Source organism: Hemitrygon akajei, chromosome 4 (assembly GCF_048418815.1).
Source record: "Hemitrygon akajei chromosome 4, sHemAka1.3, whole genome shotgun sequence".
Taxonomy (NCBI): Eukaryota; Metazoa; Chordata; class Chondrichthyes; order Myliobatiformes; family Dasyatidae; genus Hemitrygon; species Hemitrygon akajei.
This window is the reverse complement of record NC_133127.1, coordinates 201,610,828-201,637,188: the sequence shown is the minus strand read 5'-3', so window position 1 is coordinate 201,637,188 and position 26,361 is coordinate 201,610,828. Positions and strand designations below refer to the sequence as shown.

At 48.9% G+C, this 26,361-nt stretch overlaps 2 protein-coding genes across 11 annotated transcripts in view; one reads left to right on the top strand and one right to left on the bottom strand.

The window, feature by feature from the left end:
* The window catches only part of LOC140727138 (arfaptin-2-like), a 142,256-nt gene extending 123,097 nt beyond the window's left edge, over positions 1 to 19,159 (bottom strand). For 2 of the 10 annotated variants that reach the window (XM_073044433.1, XM_073044444.1), the window contains exon 1: positions 19,066 to 19,149. The gene's annotated coding sequence lies outside the window, so the exon portion shown is untranslated. Of the gene's footprint in view, positions 1 to 5,828; positions 5,972 to 9,914; positions 9,958 to 19,065 lie in introns of those variants that run through there. The other 8 variants (XM_073044435.1, XM_073044439.1, XM_073044434.1 and 5 more) reach the window with 7 other exon arrangements.
* Positions 19,119 to 26,361, top strand: part of timm10b (translocase of inner mitochondrial membrane 10 homolog B (yeast)) — a 35,099-nt gene continuing 27,856 nt past the window's right edge. Inside the window, exons 1-2 of the mRNA XM_073044445.1 lie at positions 19,119 to 19,226; positions 20,520 to 20,615. Of these exons, the coding sequence (XP_072900546.1) occupies positions 19,197 to 19,226; positions 20,520 to 20,615 (126 nt within the window). The 5' untranslated portion in view covers positions 19,119 to 19,196. The remainder of the gene's footprint in view (positions 19,227 to 20,519; positions 20,616 to 26,361) is intronic.

Sequence of the window (26,361 nt, the reverse complement as noted above, 5' to 3'; positions counted from 1 at the left end):
AGGGGTAGGGTGAGGAATGGGAAGAGTAGGGGTTACAGCTCGGACATTGGTATGAGGGGTAGGGTGAGGAATGGGAAGAGTAGGGGTTACAGCTTGGACATTGGTATGAGGGGTAGGGTGAGGAATGGGAAGAGTAGGGGTTACAGCTCGGACATTGGTATGAGGGGTAGGGTGAGGAATGGGGAGAGAGGGGTTACAGCTAGGACATTGGTATGAGGGGTAGGGTGAGGAATGGGAAGAGTAGGGGTTACAGCTCGGACATTGGTATGAGGGGTAGGGTGAGGAATGGGGAGAGAGGGGTTACAGCTCGGACATTGGTATGAGGGGTAGGGTGAGGAATGGGAAGAGTAGGGGTTACAGCTCGGACATTGGTATGAGGGGTAGGGTGAGGAATGGGGAGAGAGGGGTTACAGCTCGGACATTGGTATGAGGGGTAGGGTGAGGAATGGGAAGAGTAGGGGTTACAGCTCGGACATTGGTATGAGGGGTAGGGTGAGGAATGGGGAGAGAGGGGTTACAGCTCGGACATTGGTATGAGGGGTAGGGTGAGGAATGGGGAGAGAGGGGTTACAGCTCGGACATTGGTATGAGGGGTAGGGTGAGGAATGGGAAGAGTAGGGGTTACAGCTCGGACATTGGTATGAGGGGAAGGGTGAGGAACGGGGAGAGAGGGGTTACAGCTCGGACATTGGTATGAGGGGTAGGGTGAGGAATGGGAAGAGTAGGGGTTACAGCTCGGACATTGGTATGAGGGGTAGGGTGAGGAATGGGGAGAGAGGGGTTACAGCTCGGACATTGGTATGAGGGGTAGGGTGAGGAATGGGAAGAGTAGGGGTTACAGCTCGGACATTGGTATGGGGTAGGGTGAGGAATGGGAAGAGTAGGGGTTACAGCTCGGACATTGGTATGAGGGGTAGGGTGAGGAATGGGGAGAGAGGGGTTACAGCTCGGACATTGGTATGAGGGGTAGGGTGAGGACTGGGAAGAGTAGGGGTTACAGCTCGGACATTGGTATGAGGGGTAGGGTGAGGAATGGGAAGAGTAGGGGTTACAGCTCGGACATTGGTATGAGGGGTAGGATGAGGAATGGGGAGAGAGGGGTTACAGCTCGGACATTGGTATGAGGGGTAGGGTGAGGAATGGGGAGAGAGGGGTTACAGCTCGGACATTGGTATGAGGGGTAGGGTGAGGAATGGGAAGAGTAGGGGTTACAGCTCGGACATTGGTATGAGGGGTAGGGTGAGGAATGGGGAGAGAGGGGTTACAGCTCGGACTGGTATGAGGGGTAGGGTGAGGAATGGGAAGAGTAGGGGTTACAGCTCGGACATTGGTATGAGGGGTAGGGTGAGGAATGGGGAGAGAGGGGTTACAGCTCGGACACTGGTATGAGGGGTAGGGTGAGGAATGGGGAGAGAGGGGTTACAGCTCGGACATTGGTATGAGGGGTAGGGTGAGGAATGGGAAGAGTAGGAGTTACAGCTCGGACATTGGTATGAGGGGTAGGGTGAGGAATGGGGAGAGAGGGGTTACAGCTCGGACATTGGTATGAGGGGTAGGGTGAGGAATGGGGAGAGAGGGGTTACAGCTCGGACATTGGTATGAGGGGTAGGGTGAGGAATGGGAAGAGTAGGGGTTACAGCTCGGACATTGGTATGAGGGGTAGGGTGAGGAATGGGAAGAGTAGGGGTTACAGCTCAGACACTGGTATGAGGGGTAGGGTGAGGAATGGGGAGAGAGGGGTTACAGCTCGGACATTGGTATGAGGGGTAGGGTGAGGAATGGGAAGAGTAGGGGTTACAGCTCGGACATTGGTATGAGGGGTAGGGTGAGGAATGGGGAGAGAGGGGTTACAGCTCGGACATTGGTATGAGGGGTAGGGTGAGGAATGGGGAGAGAGGGGTTACAGCTCAGACATTGGTATGAGGGGTAGGGTGAGGAATGGGAAGAGTAGGGGTTACAGCTCGGACATTGGTATGAGGGGTAGGGTGAGGAATGGGGAGAGAGGGGTTACAGCTCGGACATTGGTATGAGGGGTAGGGTGAGGAATGGGAAGAGTAGGGGTTACAGCTCGGACATTGGTATGAGGGGTAGGGTGAGGAATGGGGAGAGAGGGGTTACAGCTCGGACATTGGTATGAGGGGTAGGGTGAGGAATGGGAAGAGTAGGGGTTACAGCTCGGACATTGGTATGAGGGGTAGGGTGAGGAATGGGGAGAGAGGGGTTACAGCTCGGACATTGGTATGAGGGGTAGGGTGAGGAATGGGGAGAGAGGGGTTACAGCTCGGACATTGGTATGAGGGGTAGGGTGAGGAATGGGAAGAGTAGGGGTTACAGCTCGGACATTGGTATGAGGGGTAGGGTGAGGAATGGGGAGAGAGGGGTTACAGCTCGGACATTGGTATGAGGGGTAGGGTGAGGAATGGGAAGAGTAGGGGTTACAGCTCGGACATTGGTATGAGGGGTAGGGTGAGGAATGGGGAGAGAGGGGTTACAGCTCGGACATTGGTATGAGGGGTAGGGTGAGGAATGGGAAGAGTAGGGGTTACAGCTCGGACATTGGTATGGGGTAGGGTGAGGAATGGGAAGAGTAGGGGTTACAGCTCGGACATTGGTATGAGGGGTAGGGTGAGGAATGGGGAGAGAGGGGTTACAGCTCGGACATTGGTATGAGGGGTAGGGTGAGGACTGGGAAGAGTAGGGGTTACAGCTCGGACATTGGTATGAGGGGTAGGGTGAGGAATGGGAAGAGTAGGGGTTACAGCTCGGACATTGGTATGAGGGGTAGGGTGAGGAATGGGGAGAGAGGGGTTACAGCTCGGACTGGTATGAGGGGTAGGGTGAGGAATGGGAAGAGTAGGGGTTACAGCTCGGACATTGGTATGAGGGGTAGGGTGAGGAATGGGGAGAGAGGGGTTACAGCTCGGACATTGGTATGAGGGGTAGGGTGAGGAATGGGAAGAGTAGGGGTTACAGCTCGGACATTGGTATGAGGGGTAGGGTGAGGAATGGGGAGAGAGGGGTTACAGCTCGGACATTGGTATGAGGGGTAGGGTGAGGACTGGGAATAGTAGGGGTTACAGCTCGGACATTGGTATGAGGGGTAGGGTGAGGAATGGGAAGAGTAGGGGTTACAGCTCGGACATTGGTATGAGGGGTAGGGTGAGGAATGGGGAGAGAGGGGTTACAGCTCGGACTGGTATGAGGGGTAGGGTGAGGAATGGGAAGAGTAGGGGTTACAGCTCGGACATTGGTATGAGGGGTAGGGTGAGGAATGGGGAGAGAGGGGTTACAGCTCGGACATTGGTATGAGGGGTAGGGTGAGGAATGGGAAGAGTAGGGGTTACAGCTCGGACATTGGTATGAGGGGTAGGGTGAGGAATGGGAAGAGTAGGGGTTACAGCTTGGACATTGGTATGAGGGGTAGGGTGAGGAATGGGAAGAGTAGGGGTTACAGCTCGGACATTGGTATGAGGGGTAGGGTGAGGAATGGGGAGAGAGGGGTTACAGCTAGGACATTGGTATGAGGGGTAGGGTGAGGAATGGGAAGAGTAGGGGTTACAGCTCGGACATTGGTATGAGGGGTAGGGTGAGGAATGGGGAGAGAGGGGTTACAGCTCGGACATTGGTATGAGGGGTAGGGTGAGGAATGGGAAGAGTAGGGGTTACAGCTCGGACATTGGTATGAGGGGTAGGGTGAGGAATGGGGAGAGAGGGGTTACAGCTCGGACATTGGTATGAGGGGTAGGGTGAGGAATGGGAAGAGTAGGGGTTACAGCTCGGACATTGGTATGAGGGGTAGGGTGAGGAATGGGGAGAGAGGGGTTACAGCTCGGACATTGGTATGAGGGGTAGGGTGAGGAATGGGGAGAGAGGGGTTACAGCTCGGACATTGGTATGAGGGGTAGGGTGAGGAATGGGAAGAGTAGGGGTTACAGCTCGGACATTGGTATGAGGGGTAGGGTGAGGAATGGGGAGAGAGGGGTTACAGCTCGGACATTGGTATGAGGGGTAGGGTGAGGAATGGGGAGAGAGGGGTTACAGCTCGGACATTGGTATGAGGGGTAGGGTGAGGAATGGGGAGAGAGGGGTTACAGCTCGGACATTGGTATGAGGGGTAGGGTGAGGAATGGGGAGAGAGGGGTTACAGCTCGGACATTGGTATGAGGGGTAGGGTGAGGAATGGGGAGAGAAGGGGTACAGTTGGACATTGATATGACGAGTGGGGTGAGGAATGGGAAGAGGGGGGTACAGTTGGACACTGGTATTTGGAATGGGGAGAGGGGGTACAGTTGGACACTGGTATGAGGAATGGGGAGAGGGGGGTACAGTTGGACACTGGTATGAGGAGTGGGGTGAGGAATGGGGAGAGGGGGTACAGTTGGACACTGGTATGAGGAGTGGGGTGAGGAATGGGGAGAGGGGGTACAGTTGGACTGGTATGATGGATGGGGTGCAGAGTGGGGAGAGCGAGGGTTACAAATGGGACACTTGTACGAGGCGTTGGGTAAGGAATGGGGAGTTTGGGGATTACAGTTCAGACACTAATAAGGGGGACTGTGAGGATTGGAGAGAGTGGGGGTTACCACTGTGACACGTACAAGGGGTGGGGTGAGGATTGGGCAGAGTGGGGGGTTACAGTTATGCACTACTATGAAGGGAGGGGTGAGGATGGGGGAGAGTGAGGGGTTTATGTTGGGACCCAGTCCAAGGGGTGGGGTGAGGAAGAGTGGAGCTTATGGTTCAGACATTGGTACAAGTGGTGGTTGGAGAAATGGGGAGAATGGGGGTTAAAACTGGGACACGTATGAGGGATGTGGTGAGGATTGGGAAGATTGGGGCTTACAGGACAGTCACTGAAACAATGGGTGGGGTGAGGATTGGGAAGATTGGGGCTTACAGGACAGCCACTGAAACAATGGGTGGGGTGAGGATTGGGGAGAGTGGGAGTTACTGTTGGACACTGGTACAAGAGGTAGGCAGAGGACTGGGAAGAGTGGGGGTTACAGTAGGGGCACTGGTACAAGGGGTGGGTGAGAATTGGCTAGATTGGGGATTAAGCTTGTGTCAGGATTAAGAGGGGTGGGGTGAGGAATGGGGAGAGTTGGGTTACTGTTGGCACACTGGTACGAAGGGTGGGGTGAGGAATGGGGAGAGTTGGGTTTATTGTTCAGACACTTGTATAAGGGGTGGACTAGAGATTGGGGAAGGTGAGGGTTACAACTGGGACACTCGTTTGAGGAGTGGGCTGAGGATTAGGGAGAGTGAGGGTTACAACTGGGACATTGGTATGATGGGTGGGGTGAGGAATGGCGAGAGTGGGGATTAAGTTCAGACACTGATAATAGGGGTGAGGAAAGGTCTGGGGAAATGGGGTTACAGAAGGGGTACTGGTGTGAGGAATGGGAAGACTGGGGGTTACAACTGGAACACATACGAGGTGTAGGGTGAGGAATGAGGAGAGTAGGGGGTTACAGTTGGGAAATTGGTCTGAGGAGTAGTTGAGGATTGAGCAAAGAGGGAGTTACAGTTGGGGCCCGAGCACCACTCCCTCCCCACCAGCAGTTACTCTCCACCCTGTCATACCCAAGCCTGCGCAAACTCCTCAGGCAGGTCACCCCTCCCTCTAGCACATACACAGCTCTTATACAGACTGCTCAAAACTCACACTGAGCCACGTCACCAGCCACCAGTCTGGGGGAGGAGGGGAGCGGCAGCCTGTTTGATCAGTGGACTTTGTACACGTGTGAGCCATGAATGGTTCAGCAGTCTCTCTCGCTCGCTCTCACACACACAGTGTGTGCTGTACACAGTATTGCAGGCAGACTCACCGATAGCACACACGCCTGTGAGCACGCAGTGAGCCAGTAGGAACAGCTTTGGCAGCCTCAAAACAGCAGCAGACGTGAGTTTAGACAAGGCATGGATGTTGTGCCTTGTCATCAGCCCTCAGCCATCTTTAGATTGTTTCTTATAAACCCGCCCACCACCACCAGCTCTGGGAGGAACCTTCACCCCTCCCCCCCCGAATAAACACGCCTCACCTGTCTCCACTCCCACATGCCAGAGATGGCCAGCGGCCACATGAGCATATCAGGCAGAGATCACTGGAGAGCATGGTGTGTTCGTCGGTAGCTGATACCAGGAACTGACTACAGACAGTCCTCAACCTTGGTCACTCTAACCCTAAAGGACCGTGATCAAACTAAACACGGTGCAGAGCTACCGTGGATGTGCAGACCTCAGAACCACTGTCTCAGGGAGTAAAGATGGATCCCCACATTATTTCCTACCCTGTTCCAATTTGCCTATATCCCTCTTTCATATCTTTCATATCACTGCAGATACTGTGATCAAATCAACACGTACAAATAAGCTAGATGAACTCAGCAGGTCAGGCAGCATCCGTTGACTGCTCATTTCCATAAGACCATAAGACAAAGGAGCAGAAGTCAGCCATTCAGCCCATCGAGTCTGCTCTGCCATTTCATCATGAGCTGATCCAATCTCCCATTTAATCCCATTCCCCCGCCTTCTCACCATAACCTTTGATGCCCTGACTACTCAGATACCTATCAATCTCGGCCTTAAATACACCCAATGACTTGGCCTCCACTGCTGCCCGTGGCAACAAATTCCACAGATTCACCACTCTCTGGCTAAAAAAACTTCTTCGCATCTCTGTTCTGAATAGGCGCCCTGCAATCCTCAAGTCATGTCCTCTCGTACTAGACTCCCCCACCATGGGAAACAACTTTGCCACATCCACTCTGTCCATGCCTTTCAACATTCGAAATGTTTCTATGAGGTCCCCCTTCATTCTTCTAAACTCCAAGGAGTACAGTCCAAGAGCGGTCAAACGTTCCTCATATGTTAACCCTCTTATTCCTGGAGTCATTCTAGTGAATCTTCTCTGACCCCTCTCCAATGTCAGCAATGTCTCCTACGTGGGACCTTATCAAATGCCTTCTGAAAATCGAGGTACACTACATCCACTGGATCTCCCTTGTCTAACTTCCTGGTTACATCCTCGAAAAACTCCAATAGATTAGTCAAGCATGATTTGCCCTTGGTAAATCCAAGCTGGCTCGGCCCAATCCTATCACTGCTATCTTTCTATGTATCATCCGTGTCCCTCCATTCCTTCCCCCATCATTTGTCTAAAAGTCTCTTGAATCCATTATCCCTTGTAACCTACTCCAGGCACCTATCACCCCTCTTAAAAACCTGCCCCTCACATTGCCTTTACACACTACCGTAAGCCCCCCCCAACCTTAAAAGCATGTCCTCTGGCCCAACACAGCCATGCTATCAGTGGCTATACTTCATTAGGAGTTTGAGAAGATTTGATAGGTCACCAACAACTCCCGCAAATTCCAGAGATGTACCACGGAGACCATTCTAACAGGTTGCATCACTGTTTAGAGTGGAGGGACCATTGAACAGGTTCAGAAAAAGCTACAGGAAGTTGCAACTCAGACAGCTTCATCGTGGGCACTAGCCTCCTCAGTATCAAGGCCACCTTTGAATATCAATCCATCATTGAGGACCTCCATCACCCAGTACATGCCCTCTTCTCATTGCTACCATCAAGGTGGTGGTACAGGAGCCTGAAGACACACACTCAATGTTTCAAGAACAGCTCCTTACCCTCCGCCATCAGAGTCTGGAACAGGTAATGAACCCATGACCACTACCTCACTATTTTTTGCTCTGTTTCTTTTACACTCAGTTTTTTTTATTACAAGGAATTGCAATGTACTGCTGCCACCAAACAACAAATGTTATGACATTTGATGGTGATATTAAACCTAATTCTGATTTCCACCCATTTTGCTGAACTTTCCTCAACTACTCAATGCACCTGTGCCCTTGTACCTCACGATTGCACCTGCCTCTACTATCTTCTCCAGTAGCTCACTCTATATGTGTATCACCCTCTGTGAAAAGGTTACCCCTCAGATCACTTTTAAATCTCTCTCCTGTCTCCTGCACCCTTTAGTTTTCAACTCCTTTTCCCTGATAAAAAGACTGTGTGCACATTCCCTGTGTCTGTTCATCATGATTTTAAACAGCCCGTTAGCACCTTAGTCCTCTACACACCAAGGAATAGATTCCTAGGTGGATTAACCCTCATCTATAAATTCAAGTTTATCATCTGACTGTACATACATACAGCCTAATACAGGGTCACCAACCTTTTTTGCACCGCGGACCGGTTTAATATTGACAATATTCTTACGGACTGGCTGACGGGGGGGGGGGGAGGGGGTGTTAATCATGACTGGAATACAGGTGGTAAGTTAATTATAAGTCACTTATAAGTGGCTAATACATTCAATTTTGTTTCTAAAAGGGCTTATCTAATGAATTTAATATTAAACACACAGCACATATTTTCCTCGCATGAACATATAAAATCATTGCAACACACCAGTGAGAGGACAAGGTAAGGGTTGGAGGTCCCCATGCTGGGGCCGCGACGGTCGCAGTCCGGAGAGAGCGAACGGCCAAGCAAGGAGTGCGACAGGGCGTGCGCCTGCCCCCCCTTGTAGGTAGGTAGGATCTATCGGCCGACAAAAGTTTGGCTCGAGGGATGACTTTCAGTAGGTGGCAGCGAGGTAGCTGCTCTGCTACTTACGAATCCCTGAGCCCGAATTAGGTCGTCTGCAAATATTTTAGCACCAGGTTCCCCACGAACATTCGGTGTGCTAAATAGGTTTAGAGGCGGCGCCCATCTGTCTGTGCTCCAGGCCAGTAGCATTGGCACTTCTCGCTGGCCGCGCAAGGCGGCCGGTTACCCGAAGCCAACCAGTGATTCCTGGCGCAAGGGTATCACTGCGTTTAGGTGACTGATGACCTCGTGTGCGTTCAAGTTCAACAGTGGGCGTGACAGGGAATAAGGAAAGGTGCAGCTGACTCATATCGTTTCATATCGCCAAATCATATCATTTCCTCGCGGCCCAGTACCGGTCCACGGCCCGAACCACTGGCCTAATAAAACAACATCCCTGTAGACCGTGGTACATCCACATTACATATATCACACACAGCACATAAAACAAAATATTACCACAAGTAAGTTAATAAAATATAATTTAAACTGCAAGCTGTGCATAGCACAGGGCAACAGGAACCAACCTAGTGACAGACCTCAGTGGTGACAGGATAATCATTAGCATTCATATGCTCCAGCCCCTCCCACATCCCAACAACATTTCAGTTGATCTGCCCACTCTTCATTGTCATGAAAATATACATGAGGAAGCAATCTGTGCCAATATGGGAACAGTCAAGTGGCAATTGTGTAAATAGCTGGCACGTGTTTGGTGCCGATTCTGGGCTGAAGGGCCTGGTTCCATACTATGTGACTCTGATTATAATGATAGAGTCATAGGTCACTACTGTACAGAAACAGCCTTTGGCCCATTTAGTCCATGCTAAACTATTAATCTGCCTAGTCCCATTGACCTGCACCCAGACCATAACCCTTCATACCCTTCCCATCTATGTACCTATCCAAATTTCTCTCAAATGTTGAAATCAAACCTGCATCCACCATTTTCATTAGTTCATTCCACACTCTCACTACCATCTGAGTGAAGAAGTTCCCCTTCATGCTCCCCTTAATCATTTCACCTTTCACCCTTAACCTAGTCCTCACCCAACCTCAGTGACCATTTTTATACCCCTCTTAATTCTGTATCTATCAAATCTCCCCTCATACTCCTACGGTCCAGGGAATAAAATCCTAACGTATTCAATCTTTCCTTGTAACTCAGATCTTCAGCTCCAACAATATCCTTGTAAATTTTCTGTGCACACTTTCCTGTCAGTAAATGATTAAATCCAGTTACTGCCACTTTACCCAGACAGGCTAAGAACGTTTTCCCAAATCCACATAAGGAGCTCCATACCCTTGGAACATTTCACATTGGGTCTGTTCAGTGCTTCTGGCCTCCTCTACCATGTCCCGGACCACCCTCTCGCACATCAGTCTCCTTAATTCCACCTAACGATAAAAAAATGTGTAACCTGAAACCTCTTTCCACAGAACTATCCAGTTTTTCTGCTTCTGGTCTCAGATTTCCACAATCTGCACGTCTTCTCTTTCCCACCCACTCTCTTTGTTTACACTAACTATTGCTGTGAACAGAGACAGCCCTCTGTCCACCCACACTGGTCAGAAATTTGCCTTCAGATTCACTATTTAGCTCAATACACATAAACTTATCTGATGACTCTTTGAATGCAAGAGTCCCACCTGGCCCTTTATATTCCTTCCCCCATCTCATTTGAAACCCTTGTAATCCCGAATAATTACTGCCTTCTTTAATCTCCAATTTACGTTTCAGTATCAACCAATCTATCATACTTACAGCCTCTAGTTTCCCAGACCCAGGCTGTTCATACCATCATACATCAGCACACAGTTCACACCAGAACACCAGCATGCATGATACTCAACTTTATTAATAATCCTACTTGTACAGGATGTGAACTCCTCTCATGTGGGAGCAGGAATAACACTATTAACAACCACATCTCCCCTTCTTGAAAAGGAGAAAAACTAGGGATGTATTTCTTGTCTATTAGACCATAAGATCTAGGACCAGAATTAGGCCATTTAGCCCATCGAGTCTGCTCTGCCACTTTATCATGGCTGACCCACTTTTCCTCTCAGCCCTCATCTCCTGGCTTCTCTCAGTTCCCCCTGAACTGCATTGAAATTATAGTCACTGAAATTGAACAATTCAGTTCACTTTGCCCATAGGATACATAGAAACATAGAAAATAGGTGCAGGAGTAGGCCCTTCGGCCCTTTGAGCCTGCACCGCCATTCAGTATGATCATGGCTGATCATCCAACTCAGAACCCTGTACCTGCTTTCTCTCCATACCCCCTGATCCCTTTAGCCACAAGGGCCATATCTAACATCATCTTAAATATAGCCAATGAACTGGCCTCAACTGTTTCCTGTGGCAGAGAATTCCACAGATTCACCACTCTCTGTGTGAAGAAGTTCTTCCTCATCTCGGTCCTAAAAGGCTTCCTCTTTATCCTTAAACTGTGACCCCTCATTCTGGACTTCCCCAACATCGGAAACAATCTGCCTGCATCTAGCCTGTCCAATCCCTTTAGAATTTTATACGTTTCAATAAGATCCCCCCTCAATCTTCTAAATTCTAGTGTGTATAAGCCTAGTCAATCCAGTCTTTCTTCATATGAAAGTCCTGCCATCCCAGGAATCAATCTGGTGAACCTTCTTTGTACTCCCTCTATGGCAAGAATGTCTTTCCTCAGATTAGGGGACCAAAACTGCACACAATACTCTAGGTGCGGTCTCACCAAGGCCTTGTTCATCTGCAGTAGAACCTCCCTGCTCCTGTACTTGAATCCTCTTGCTATGAATGCCAACATACCATTTTCCTTTTTCACTGCCTGCTGTACCTGCATGCCCACTTTCAATGACTGGTGTACAATGACACCCAGGTCTCGTTGCACCTCCCCTTTTCCTAATCGGCCACCGTTCAGATAATAATCTGTTTTCCTGTTCTTGCAACCAAAGTGGATAACCTCACATTTATCCACATTAAATTGCATCTGCCATGAATTTGCCCACTCACCTAACCTATCCAAGTCACCCTGCATCCTCTTAGCATCCTCCTCACAGCTAACACCGCCGCCCAGCTTCGTGTCATTCGCGAACTTGGAGATGCTGCATTTAATTCCCTCGTCTAAATCATTAATATATATTGTAAACAACTGGGGTCCCAGCACTGAGCCTTGCAGTACCCCACTAGTCACTGCCTGCCATTCTGAAAAGGTCCCATTTACTCCCACTCTTTGCTTCCTGTCTGCCAACCAATTCTCTATCCACATCAATACCATACCCCCAATACCGTGTGCTTTAAGTTTGCACACTAATCTCCTGTGTGGGACCTTGTCAAAAGCCTTTTGAAAATCTAAATATACCACATCCACTGGCTCTCCCCATCCACTCTACTAGTTACATCCTCAAAAAATTCTATAAGATTCGTCAGACATGATTTTCCTTTCACAAATCCATGCTGACTTTGTCCAATGATTTCACCTCTTTCCAAATGTGCTGTTATCACATCTTTGATAACCGACTCTAGCATTTTCCCCACCACCGATGTCAGACTCACCGGTCTATAATTCCCCGGTTTTTCTCTCCCTCCTTTTTTAAAAAGTGGGGTTACATTAGCCACCCTCCAATCCTCAGGAACTAATCCAGAATCTAAGGAGTTTTGAAAAATTATCACTAATGCATCCACTATTTCTTGGGCTACTTCCTTAAGCTCTCTGGGATGCAGACCATCTGGCCCTGGGGATTTATCTGCCTTTAATCCCTTCAATTTATCTAACACCACTTCCCTACTAACATGTATTTCCCTCAGTTCCTCCATCTCACTAGACCCCCGGTCCCTTACTATTTCCGGAAGATTATTTATGTCCTCCTTAGTGAAGACAGAACCAAAGTTGTTATTCAATTGGTCTGCCATTTCTTTGTTCCCTATGATCAATTCACCTGTTTCTGACTGTAAGGGACCTACATTTGTCTTGACCAATCTTTTTCTTTTCACATATCTATAAAAGCTTTTACAGTCAGTTTTTATGTTCCCTGCCAGCTTTCACTCATAATCTTTTTTCCCTTTCCTAATTAAGCCCTTTGTCCTCCTCTGCTGGTCTCTGAATTTCTCCCAGTCCTCAGGTGTGCTGCTCTTTTTTGCTAATTTATATGTTTCTTCTTTGGACTTGATACTATCCCTAATTTCCCTTGTCAGCCACGGGAGCACTACCTTCCCTGGTTTATTCTTTTGCCAAACTGGGGTGAACAATTGTTGTAGTTCATCCATGCGATCTTTAAATGCTTGCCATTGCATATCCACCGTCAACCCTTTAAGTATCATTTGCCAGTCTATTTTAGCTAATTTGCCAGTCTATCTTAGCTAATTATACAAAGCATACAAATTATGCTCTTTACATTAACATGAAAAGGAAGTGCCAACATTATAACTGTCTCTTTGTTTTTAATGGTCTCTCTCTCTAACTTTCCTCCTTTTTCTTCACCAGTTCTTTTTTTTAAGAGCCTCATTTTGTGAAATGTTTTCAACACTAGAACACATTTTAAAAAACACAATCTAATGGAGGTCAGCGTAGGCTATCTGAACACTCCGACAAAGTGAAAGGATTAAGTAAGTCCCGCTAAATGGTCTTGGCCTGAAACATTGACTGTATTCTATTCCATAGATGCTGCCTGGCCTGCTGAATTTCTCCAGCATTTTGAGTGTGTTGCTTGGATTTCCAGCATCTGCAGATCCTCACTTGCTTGAAAGAGGATTATTCTGCCTCTTAAGTCACTTGTCAAAAGCTATTAGGCTCTGTGGTGGGACAGATAAATGACCCAATCTGGTACAGGTTCCTGGAAGTGTTGGAGCAGATGGAGATCTTGAACAGATATGTCCACCTCAAGAAAGAGATCCTGGTCATAAAGATCAAGCCACTTTTTTTTCTCTACTTTTCGTGGACTTCAAAGATGCAGGAGTGCACACCTGTTCCACCTGATTTTACCTAGTGATGTTCTGATCACAAACAATCATGGTGAATGCTGCTGGACTTTTGTTCCTTTGGTGAATTGGTCTGAACCACTAACAGCTTCACCATTCCTGAGCGGCGACAAAGGTTTTGCTCTGTGTCTGAGATCATGCATGCTCTTCTGTTTTCTCACGCTGTGCTGTCTCAAAATTTCTCACTTTGTCTAATTCCAGTAAGTGAGGTTGCAGAAGGGAAGGAAGAACGGGAAGGCTTGTTTTCAATGTCCAGCCCATTGACAGCTCTGATGGACTGTGGCCATTCAAAACAGGTGTGGAGCAATAAGCTAGTAGTGCTTTATAGGGATCTTTTGCCTTCAGTAGAAGTTTGCACTGCTCTTTCCACTCCTCCATTTGCCTGTGGATACTGTGAACTGTTTGTCTGGTCTTTGAACTCATAATCCCTAACAGAGGCTTTTAATTCTGAGCAGCTGAATTGTGGACTGTTGTCTGACACAAGTGTCTCTGGTATTCCATGGCAAGTGAAAACAGCTTTCAGGTGCTGTATAACTGCTGCTGAGGATGTGGAGGACAGCTTGGACTCCTCAGCGTTCTATGAGTAGTAATCCACCGTGAGAAGGTACTTGTCTCTTCCACTGGAACACGTCTGTGCTGCAATTTGCCACGGGAAGTCTGGGAATTCTGTGGGTCAGAGAGGTTCAGCATGGTTTTTGTGCAGGTTTCCGTGTGCTTCATTTTGTTTTACATCGTCTCCGAACAGTGGCTCAGACCAGGCCATGGCACGGGATTGCCTTGCTCTCAGGCAGCATTTGTTGATGCCTTGATGTCCTTGGTGCATTTGACTGATGATTTTGGCGTGCAAAGAAGCGGGAATGACGAGTCTGGAGCCCTTTATCAGCAAACCATCAAGAATGGTGAGTGCAAACACGAGAAAATCTGCAGATACTGGAAACTCAAGCAACACACACAAAATGCTGGTGGAACACAGCAGGCCAGGCAGCATTTATAGGGAGAAGTACATTCCACGTTTCGGGCCAAGACCCTTTGTCAGAATGGTGAATGTCTCTTTCAAGCCAGTAAGGTCTAAGTTCAGGAGCTCTGTTTGGAACAGCTGGGCCATCCATGCACAGTTTTGCTGCAGATTTGGCCCTTTTTTCAACTCAGCGCAAATTTCGTCCACTTTACTCTGCGATGCAGGAAACCTTCCACAAACATGAATTAAGTAGATGTTGGTATCTTCCACGACAGCGGAGTCAGCTTCCGTCCACTCACTTTTGCATGGCATCCTCATCGGGGTGTCTGGTGTTGTGAAAGATTTGCTGGGGACAGTATTACATAAGCCTCATTCTGAATCTTTGCAGACGTGGAGGTAAGTCATCCGTGTTTCAAGCTGAGGAGGCTGACAGGTGGCTTGTGGTCTGTTTCAAGCAGGAATGTTGTGCCTATCAATAGCACTTGAAGCATTCACAAACCCACACGAGAACCAGCGTCTCCTTTTCGACTTGAGCGTAATGCTGTTCAGTAGGAGTCAGTGTTCTTGATGCATATGCCACCAGTTTCCATACACCACTGCAGTTTTGTATGAGCACTCCCACCCCCGACCCCCCCCACCCCCAGGCCAAAGAAGAGAAGTCTGCTGAGACCTTGGATGCTTCGTTCGGATCAAAGAATGCCACTGTTGGCGGAGAGATAAGCTCTGCTTTAAGTGACGAGTATGACCTCTTGTGATGCATCAATATCCGCAAGGCTGTGAACAACTCTGGGTACTTCTCTTGCCCCTGAACATTGATTAGCAAATCCAACCTTGCAATGAGGTTCAGCTTCTCGATGGCATGTATTCCCAGTAGTGGTAAGAGAGATTCTGAACAACAGACATCCTCTTTTGACTGTTTCTCATTTTTCCAGATGGAAGTTTCACACAGAGTTTACGTTTCCCTGGCCCTATGAACACTTTCTTTGTACGCTTTAGTGAAATGCCTGTTTTCTTCGTCAGCTTTGTGAACGGACGTTTAGAGATGGCTGTGACATCTGCACCAGTGTCCATTTTGAACATCACTATCACATTTTGCAACTGAACTGGACTATACCAGCCTTGTCTATTTGAATCTTGAGCAACAAGGAAAGCTCTCTCTCCTTCATGGTCTTCTTTGACAATTTTGAGTGACACTGGCTTCTATAATGGCTGCCTCTATAGCATTGGTGGCATTTCACTTCTTTTGCTGGACAGAAGTTTTTCACGTGGGATAGAGACTTGCCGCACCTCCTGCTGATGGACATTTTACCTGGTCTTTGTTTTGCTTGTCTGTTTTGTTTGAGCTGAGCTCTACTGTCACCTCTTTCTGTACTTTTTCTGAGTGCAGAACCCTTGTTTGTACCCTTCTTTTTGTGCAGCTTCTATCATTGCCTCAGCATCATTTTTGTGCCTGAGTTCTGCCTGTTGCTGACAAACATTCTCACTCTGCTGACCATAGTAATACCTTTCTCTAGTGTGAAATTTGCCTGCAACTGAAGTCTCTCTAATACTGGTTTCTGGTAGCCCAACAACAATCCTGTCTCTAATGAGCTAATCTCTCAGATTTCCATTTGCACAGTTCTCTGAAAGGGCATAAAATGCTGTGATAAAGTCACTTAAACTTTCATCTGGCTCCTGTTCTCTAGAATTGAACTTTTCCCTGTGAAACAGCATTTCACTTCCCTGTGAAATATTCTTTGAATTTGTCCTGCACTGTTTTGTACTCATTTTCCTGAGCATCTGTCAGTCATCCACCCATGACGTCATCTTCTTTGTCCCCATGCGGTATATCAGTGTGCTAACTTGATGCTCTTCTGAAGCCTGGGTGAGATTGCTTCAACCCTAAATCACACAAAAGCCCCCTGGTTTAGAGAGATCAAATGTCTCAGAGGGCTTTATTAGGTAAGCAGATGTAGGTACTGCAGGCATTTGTTCCTTTTTCCTGTTTATTTAGTTGAACTATGAAAGTCTTTTCTCACCCTGGGAGCTTGACTGACTTCTTTAGCATGTCTGTGCGATTCCCCAGGCTAGTAGCCCACAGATGGGTGCAGCCTGATGGCATTGCCTAGCAACCCTAGCCCTTGCTCAGCTAAGCCTCGTGGTGCATACAATTAATAAACTAGCATAGGCAGTTTAGGTTGGATTTTGTTTTCATAGATATATGCAAACCAGAACAATCATACTGTAAATTCTATCTCGTTGGGGATCTCACTTGCCGAATTCATCAACGATCAACCACTTCTGATACTTCACAAACAAGGGAAAATCTGCAGATGCTGGAAATCCAACCAACACAAACAAAATGCTGGAGGAACTCAGCAGGCCAGGCATCATCTATGGAAAATAGTACAGTCAACGTTTTGAGCCGAGTCTCTTTGTCAGGACTGGAGAAAGAAAGATGAGACGTAGATTTAAAAGGTGAGGGGGAGGGGAGGAAAGCGGGAAGGGAGGGATGAAGTAAATAACTGGCAAGTTGATTGGTGAAAGGTACAGGGCTGGGGGTGGGGGGGGGGGGGAGTCTGATAGGTGGGGATAGAAGGCCATGGAAGAAAGAAAAGGGGGAAGGAGCACCTGGGAGAGGCAATGGGCAGGCAAGGAGAGAAAAGGAAAAGGGGATGGGAAATGGTGGAATAGTGAAGGAGAGGATGGGGGGGGGGGGGCATTGTCCAAGTAAAGTGACACTTCACCTGTAAGTCTGTTGTGGTCATATACTGTGTCTGGTGCTCCCGGTGTGCCCTTCTGTACATCAGTGAAACCTGACATAGATTGGGAGACTATTTCACCAAGCACCTACACTGCTTGCCCACAGAAGGCAAAGGGCGGCTGTAGACGGGTCATATTCTGCATGGAGGCCAGTGACCAGTGGTGTGCCTCAGGGATCTGTTCTGGGACCCCTACTTTTTGTGATTTTTATAAATGACTTAGATGAGGAAGTGGAGGGATGGGTTAGTGAGTTTACTGATGACACAAAGGTTGGAGGTGTTGTGGATAATGTGGAGGGCTGTCAGAGGTTACAGAGGGACATTGATAGGATGCAAACCTGGGCTAAGAAGTGGCAGATGGAGTTCAACCCAGATAAGTGTGAAGTGGTTCATTTTGGTAGGTCAAATATGATGGCAGAATATAGTATTAATGTTAAGACTCTTGGCAGCGTGGAGGATCAGAGTGATCTTGGGGTCTAAGTCCATAGGACATTGAAAGGGGGCTGCGCAGGTTGACTCTGTGGTTAAGAAGGCATACAGTGCATTGGCCTTCATCAACCGTGGGATTGAGTTTAACAGCCAAGAGGTAATGTTGCAGCTATATAGGATCCTGGTCATACCCCACTTGGAGTACTGTGCTCAATTCTGGTTGCCTCCTTACAGACAGAATGTGGAAACCATAGAAAGGGTGCAGAGGAGATTTACAAGGATGTTGCCTGGATTGGGGAGCATGCCTTATGAGAATAGGTTGAGTGAACTCGGCCTTTTCTCCTTGGAGCGGCGGAGAATGAGAATCGACGTGATAGAGGTGTATAAGATGATGAGAGGATGAAAGTAGATGCAGAGATGTCGGGGTAAGTTTTTTTTTACGCAGAGAGTGGTGAGTGCATGGAATGGGTTGCCGGCAACAGTGGTGGAAGCGGATACAATCGGGTCTTCTAAGAGAGGTACATGGAGCTTAGAAAAATAGAGGGCTACGAGTAACCCTCGGTAATTTCTAAAGAAAGTACATGTTCACACAGTTTTGTGGGCTGAAGGGCCTGTATTGTGCTGTAGGTTTTCTATGTGGCGCAGCCCAAAACGCCGACTGTACTTTGTTCCATAGAAGCTGCCAGGCCTGCTGAGTTCACCCTGCATTGTGTGTGTGTGGCACTTCTGATACTTGTTGTGTTTGTTACTGAGGGAGAGTGCAGAGCACACTATTACACCAGCATGCAGGCTATTCGCCTGAACTTTACTGATAACCCTATTTGTACAGTATGTAAACTCATCCCATGTTAGAGTGGCTAACTGAATGACACAAGAATAACACTATTATCTACCAGTACAGACTCCATCATACACCACCACACAGTTCACACCATCGTTCACTACCATGCTGATTACACGCAGCCAGAGTCCACACCGTTATATACCCCACCTCCCCCTTCCTCCACTCACCGTCCTCCCCTCCCATTCCCTCCGCCACCTCCCTCTCCCCTCCCCTTCCTTTCCTCCCTCTCACCTTTATCCTCCCTCACCTTCCTTCTCCATCTCCTCCTCCACCCCTCCCCCATCCCCACTATAACCCTCCCCATCCCTATCCTCTCCCTCCCTCCATCCCTCCTCTCTCTCATCCTCCCACATCCCTCTTCCCAACCACTCTCCTTCCTCCTCATCCCCTCTTCCCTCTTATCCCCTTCTTTCTCCCCTTCCCCTCAACCATAACCTTCAGCTCTTCCTTCACTCTTCCCATCCTCACTTCACTGCCTACCACCCCCCTTTCCCTCCCTCTTACCGCCAGCCGCCTCCTCCCTCCGCTGCGGTCCGACACCCCGAGCTGCACCGGGGCCGCCGCCAGGAAGTGACGACATCCATTCACCTGTCAGCCGGGTCGCCCGGAAACCAGGGTGCAAAGGTTAGCGCAAGATGGCAGCAGAGCATGGACAGTTACGGAACGTGAGTGAGGGAGAGGGGAAGGAGAAAGGCTACGAGGAGGGAGAGAGGATAGGGGACGATGGACAGAGAGTGAGGACGAGGAACGGAAAGTGGTGGGGTCGAGGGACTGTGAGGAGGAAGAGACAGGAGAGGGGAATGAGGGAGAAACGGGGAGGGGGATGATTGAAAGAGGGAAGGGTACAAGTGAGTGTAGATGGAGGGATGAGAGTGATAGAAGCAGAGTGTATGGATGGACTAGGGAACAGCCTCCTACATTTCCCTCTTCCCCCTTTCCTCCCCTCCCCTCTCCCCACCTCCCTCCTCTTCCCCTCCCCTCTCCCCACCTCCCTCCTCTTCCCCTCCCCTCTCCCCACCTCCCTCCTCTTCCCCTCCCCTGCCCCCGCTCTCCACCTCCCTCCTCTTCCCCCTCTCCTGCCCCCCTCTCTCCCCACCCTTCTTTCCTTCCCCGCCCCCTCTCTCCCCCCGTCCCCTCTCTCGCCCCCACCACTTCCCCACCTCTCTCCCCCCACCCCTTCCCCACCTCTCTCCCCCCACCCCTTCCCCACCTCTCTCCCCCCACCCCTTCCCCACCTCTCTCCCCCTTCCCCCACCTCTCTCCCCCTTCCCCCACCTCTCTCCCCACCCCTTCCCCCTCTCTCCCCCACCCCTTCCCCCTCTCTCCCCCACCCCTTCCCCCTCTCTCCCCCACCCCTTCCCCCTCTCTCCCCCACCCCTTTCCCCCTCTCTCCCCCACCCCTTCCCCCTCTCTCCCCCACCCCTTCCCCCGCCCTCTCTCACCCTTCCCCGCCCTCTCTATCTCTCCCAGCCCCTCTATCTCCCCCCACCCCTCTCTCCCAGCCCCTCTATCTCCCCCACCCCTCTCTCCCAGCCCCTCTATCTTCCCCAACCCCCTCTCTCTGCCTTCTCTCCTCTCCCCTCCTCCTCCCTCTCCCCCTCCTCCCTCTCCCCCTCCCTTCCTCCCCCTCCCTTCCCCCTCCTCCCTTCCCCTCCTCCTTTCCCCCTCCTCCCTTCCCCTCCTCCTTTCCCCCTCCTCCTTTCCCCCTCCTCCCTCCCCCTCCCTTCCCCCTCCTCCCTCCCCCTCCCTTCCCCTCCTCCCTCCCCCTCCCTTCCCCTCCCCCTCCCTTCCCCTCCTCCCTCCTCCCTCCCCCTCCCTTCCCCCCTCCCTTCCCCCCTCCCTTCCCCCCTCCCTTCCCCCTCCTCCTTTCCACTTCCTCCTCCCCCTTCCTTTCCTTACCCCCCGACCTGTCTGTCTCCCCATCACACCCAACATCTCTGACTCTTGCTCTCTTTCAGCTGCGAGATTTTCTGCTCGTTTACAACAAGATGACAGAGAGCTGCTTCAACAAATGTGTAACCAACCTGAACTACAGAAACCTGACTCACATTGAGGTAACAGCATCACCTCATCAGATTTCAGATCAGGAACACAGACCGAAACAGCTAATCGTCCTGGCCATTGATTCAATCCTATGATTCACATCTGCCTGTGTGTGAAGGGTTCTGCCATTTGCTGTACACTTGTCTCTTGTATTTGACATCCCAAAGCATATCACCTCAGACTTGTCCAGCTTAAACTCCACCTGCCATTTCTCCACATTTCCAACTGGTCTGCCTCTGCTGAATACTTTGACAATCTTCCTCTGTATTCACAATGCTGCGAGATATTGTGATGTGGAATCAGGTTTAATTTCAATGACGTATGTCATGAAACAGTTTATTTTGTGGCAGCAATACATAGTAATACGGTACTACGACTGTGTATATATATGCGTGTGTGTATATAAAACCCTCAGGTTCGGCCAGCATGCATTTGTCTAGAAGACAGCCCACGGCCCAGCCAAACTTGAGAAGTATTGTTTGCGTGGTGTGTTGCCTGGTTCCAAATCTGTACCGCAAAATATCAGACAGTACACCATATGCAATTAAACGATTCAGCTTTATAATTCTTAATCTAACTATAGGGTTAGTAAAGAAAACAAAAAGAAAAAGGGCCCATTTTAATGAAACAGTCTAACGTGCACGTTGGAGCTCACAATTGTCCATCCATTCGTTCCCTGTCGACCTCCTCTGAGCATTGTCAGCTCCCAGACCCCACTCTTAAGTCCACTCCATCCTCCAGTGTACCAGCTCTCTCCAGTGGCATCTTCTCTCTTCATCTCTCGCCGACAAAAGACCGTGAAATCCCTTCTCTTGGACACACAAAGAAATAGCACTCCTCTCATTGGATGGCGCACATTCCAAAGCCCCCGTTACCTCTAGTCATAACCCAAACACTGCTGCTACAGAGGAACCATTACATTAGCAGTGAAACCTTACAGAGCATATAAAATATGTAAGCATATAAACCTTACAGAGCATGTAAAATATTAAATAGTGAAAAAAAGGAGCAGAAAAAGGAAAAGAAAAACATTAAGGTAGTATACATAGCTTAATTGGCCTTTCAGCAATCTGATGATGGTGTGACTGAAGCTATTCCTGCAGATCTGGTCTCTATTCAAGTATAGGTGTACTGGCTTCATAGGCGTTGCAGAGGAGGTTCACCAGGTTGATTCTGGACATGTGGGGATTAGCCCATGAGGAGAGATTGAGTTGTCTGGGACAATAGTCACTGGAGTTTAGAAGAATAAGGGGGAAATCTTACAGAAACATGAAATTATTAAAGGGATAGATAAGATAGAGACAGCAATGTTGTTTCTACTCGTAAATGAGATGAAAACTAGGGGACATAGGTTCAAGATTCAGGGGAATAGATTTAAAATAGAAAAGAGAAACTACTTTGCCCAGGAAGTAGTGAATTTGTGGAATTTGCTCTCCAGGGAAGCAGGAGAAGCTACTTGTTACATATGTTTAAGATGCACTTAGATTTTTGTATAGCAGGGGAATTAAAGATTCTGGGGGAAAAAGGTAGCTGTTGCTTAGTCTATATCCAGATCAGAATGGCAGAGAGGGCTCAGCAGGGCAGATGGCTGGCTGACTCTTGATCCTTGTTCTTATTGAATGGCAGTGCAGCCTGGATGGCCGACCCCAGCTCCTAGTCCTTATGATCTTATTGAATGGCAGTGCAGCCTGGATGGCCGATCCCAGCTCCTAGTCCTTATGATCTTATTGAATGGTGGAGCAGGCTTGATAGGCCAGATCGCCGGCTACTCCTAGTCCATGAGATCATAACATGTAGGAGCAGAATTAGGCCATTTGGCCCATCACGTCCTCTCTGCCATTTCATCATGGCTGATTCATTTTCCCTCTCAGCCCCAATCTCCTGCCTTCTCCACGTATTCCTTCATGCCCTGACCAATCAAGAATCTATCAACCTCTGCCCTAAATATACATAACTTGGCCTCCACAGCTGCCTTTGGCAAAGAATTCCACAGATTCACCACTCTCTGGCTAAAGAAATCCCTCCTCATCTTCATTATAAGAGGACACCCCTTTACTCTGAAGCTCTGTCCTCTGGTCTCTGATTCTCCCACGATAGGAAACATCCTCTCCACATCGACTTTATTAAGACCTTTCACCATTCAATAGGTTTATTTAGGTCACCCCCCCTTTCTTATGAATTCTACAGAATACAGGCCCAGAGACATCAAACACTCTTCATATGGCAAGTCATTCAATCCTGGAATTGTTTTAGTGAACCTCCTTTGAATCGGGTCTCGGCCCAAAACGTCAACAGTGCTTCTCCCTATAGATGCTGCCTGGCCTGCTGCGTTCCACCAGCATTTTGTGTGTGTTGCTTGAATTTCCAGCATCTGCAGATTTCCTCGTGTTTGCTCCTTTGAATCCTCTCCAGTTTCAGCACATCCTTTCTAGTTTCCTCAAAACTATGTACCCTTCCACCTATCTTCGTATTGTCTGCAAACTTTGCAACAAAGCCGTTAATTCCATCGTCCAAATCATTAATATATAAAGTGAAAAGATTCCGTCCCAACACAGACCCCTGTGGAACACCACTAGTCAGCGGCAGCCAACCAGAAAAGGCTCCCTTTATTCCCACTCTTTTTCTCCTGCTAATCAGCCACTGCTAGAATCTTTCCTGTAATCCCATAGATTTGTAGTTTGTTAAGCAGTTTCTCGTGTGGCACCCTGTTAAAGGCCTCCTGAAAATCCAAGTATACAACATCAGAAGCGGACAAACCAATTCGCGATTCATTAGCAGGAGCAAATTAAAGTAAAGCAGGGTCAAAGCAGAGCAGCCTTCGTGTGAGTGGACCAGCGTAGGAGTGGAAACTTGGGCTTTGTTGGGGAGGCACAGGTAAGGCTGTTGTAGTGGTTGAATAAAAAGTCACTACACTGTAGCTAATTAAATTAAATAAAGTAGGGATGATGCAGGATCAGGTGATGTGCTGTAGCTACATGATGTAGGAGCTGGTGGACCCCACTGTGGTTCCTGGTGACCGCATCTGTAGTAAGTGTTGGCTGCTCAAGGAACTCAGGCTCAAAGTTGATGACATGGAATCTGAGCTTCAAACACTGTGGCACATCAGAAGGGGGAGAGAGAGGGATTTTCCGTTTCAGGAGGTAGTCACACCCATTAGATCAGCCGACTCAAGTTCGGACTGTGGTCAGGGACAAGAGGGTGTGACTGTGAGTGAGGCGGGTAGTGGGATCCAAGAGACAGAGCTGGAGGAGCCTCAGGCCTTGTGATCTTTGCTTCATCTGATTCTTGCTTCCTAAACCTCATGTGTGCTACCTTCTTCCACCTGACTAGATTTTCCACCTCACTTGTCACCCATGGTTCCTTCACCCTACCATTCCTTATCTTCCTCACTGGGACAAATTTATCCCTAACATCCTGCAAGAGATCCTTAAACATCGACCACATGTCCATAGTACATTTCCCTGCAAAAACAGCATCCCAATTCACACCCGCAAGTCCTTTCTGATTCTATCCTTTTCCATGATAATGCTAAAGACCAGGGAGCGGTGATCACTGTCCCCCAGATGCTCAACCACTGAGAGGTCTGTGGCCTGACCCAGTTTGTTACCTAATACTAGATCTAGTATGGCATTCCCCCTAGTCGGCCTGTCAACATACTGTTACAGGAATCCATCCTGGACACGCTTAACAAACTCTGCCCCATCTAAACCGTTGGAACTAATCAAGTGCCAATCAATATTAGGGAAGTTAAAGTCACCCATGTTAACAACCCTGTTATTTTTGCACCTTTCTGAAATCTGCCTCTCAATCTGCTCCTCGGTATCTCTGCTGCTACCAGGGTGCCTATAGAATGCCCCCAGTAGAGTAACTGCTCCCTTCCTGTTCCAGACTTCCACCCATACTGACTCAAAAGAGGATCCTGCTACATTACCCACCCTTTCTGCAGCTGTAATAGTATCTCTGACCAGTAATGCCACCCCTCCCCTTCCCCCCCCTCTCTATCCCTTTTAAAGCACTGAAATCCAGGAATATTGAGAATCCATTCCTGCCTTGGTGCCAGCCAAGTCTCCGTAATGACCACTACATCATAATTCCATGTATGTATCCAAGCTCTCAGTTCACTACCTGATGCTTCTTGCATTGAAGTACGCGCACTTTAGCCCATATACCTTACTACCTTTACACCGTTTATTCTGCTTTTCTTTCTTCAAAGCCTCTTTATTTGTTAGATCTGGCTTTACTCCATGCACTATACTTGCAGTTCTCGCATGACCTTTATCCCCCTCCACCTCACTATCTGCTCTAAAACTCTGGTTCCCCTCCCCCTGCAAACCTAGTTTAACACCCCCCCCCCCCCCCCCGGAGCAGCACTAGCAAACCCCGCAAGGATATTAGTCCCCCCCTCCAGTTCAGGTGCAACCCGTCCCGTCAGAACAGGTCCCACCTTCCCTTGAACAAGGCCCAATTGTCCAGAAACATGAAGGCCTCCCGCCTGCACCATCTCCTTAGCCATGTATTTAGCTGCATTATCTTCCTATTTCCAGCCTCACTAGCACGTAGCAATCCTGAGATTGCAACCCTGGAGGTCCTGTCCTTCAACTTTGCAACTAACTCCTTAAACTTTCTTTGCAGGACCTCCTCTTTCTTCCTATCCACGTCATTGGTCCCTACATGGACCACGGCATCTGGCTACTCACCCTCCCTCTTGAGAATACTGAGAACTCGATCCAAGATATCACGGAGCCTGGCACCAGGGAGGCAACAGACCATCCAGGATTCTCAATCTCTCCCACAGAGCATCTTATCTGTCCCCCTATCGAATCCCCTATCACTACTGCTCTCCTCTTTTCTCTTCTGAGCTGAGGATCCATTTGGTGCTAGAGATGCGACCACATCAACTTGTCCCTGGTAGTCGTCCCCACCAACAGTATCCAAAACGGTATACTTATTATTGATGGAAATGGCCACAGGGATGCTCTGCTCTTCCTGTCTATTCCCCCTCCCTCTCCTGACAGTCACCCAGCTACCTGTCTCCTGACTCCTAGGGGGTGACTATCTCCCTGAAACTCCTGTCTATTTCTGCCTCTGCCTCCCGAATGATCCGAAGTTCATCCAGCTCCAGTTCCCTAACTCGGTTTGTCAAGAACTGCAGCTGGATGCACCTTTTACAGGTGTCGTCATCAGGGACAATTATGCTCGCCCTGACTTCCCACAAACTGCAAACGGAGCACCTGACTGCCCTAACTGCTGCCACCATTACCTACTTCTAAGCTAATTAGATCAATTAAAGGAGCTTACCCAGCCTTACCTGACTGGGAGCAAGTCCGTTTTCAGCCTCTGCTCGCCGAAGCCTCTCGAGCCAAAGCCTTTCTACTCCATCGCCCGCTCCATTAATCTGTTTGCTTTTTAAACTCTCTTGCTTTCTTAGAGGCGGACCTTCACACACTTGCGCAGTCGTGTCCCGTTCAAACTGCCGAAGAAATGACCTTCCTCCCTCAATCTGCTTGCTTTTTGAACTATCCCGCTGTCTCAGAGGCGGACCTTCACAAGCTTGTGCAGTCATGCCCCGTTCAAACTGCCGAAGAAATGACCTTCCCCTGCCTTCTCCCCATTCCCTTTGATGCTCTGGCTAATCAAGAGCCTATCTATCTTTGCCTTAAATACACCCAATGACTTGGCCTCCACAGCCTCTCGTAGCAAGAAATTCCACAGATTTCTCCGCATCTGTGTTCTAAATGGATGTCCTTCAATCCTGAA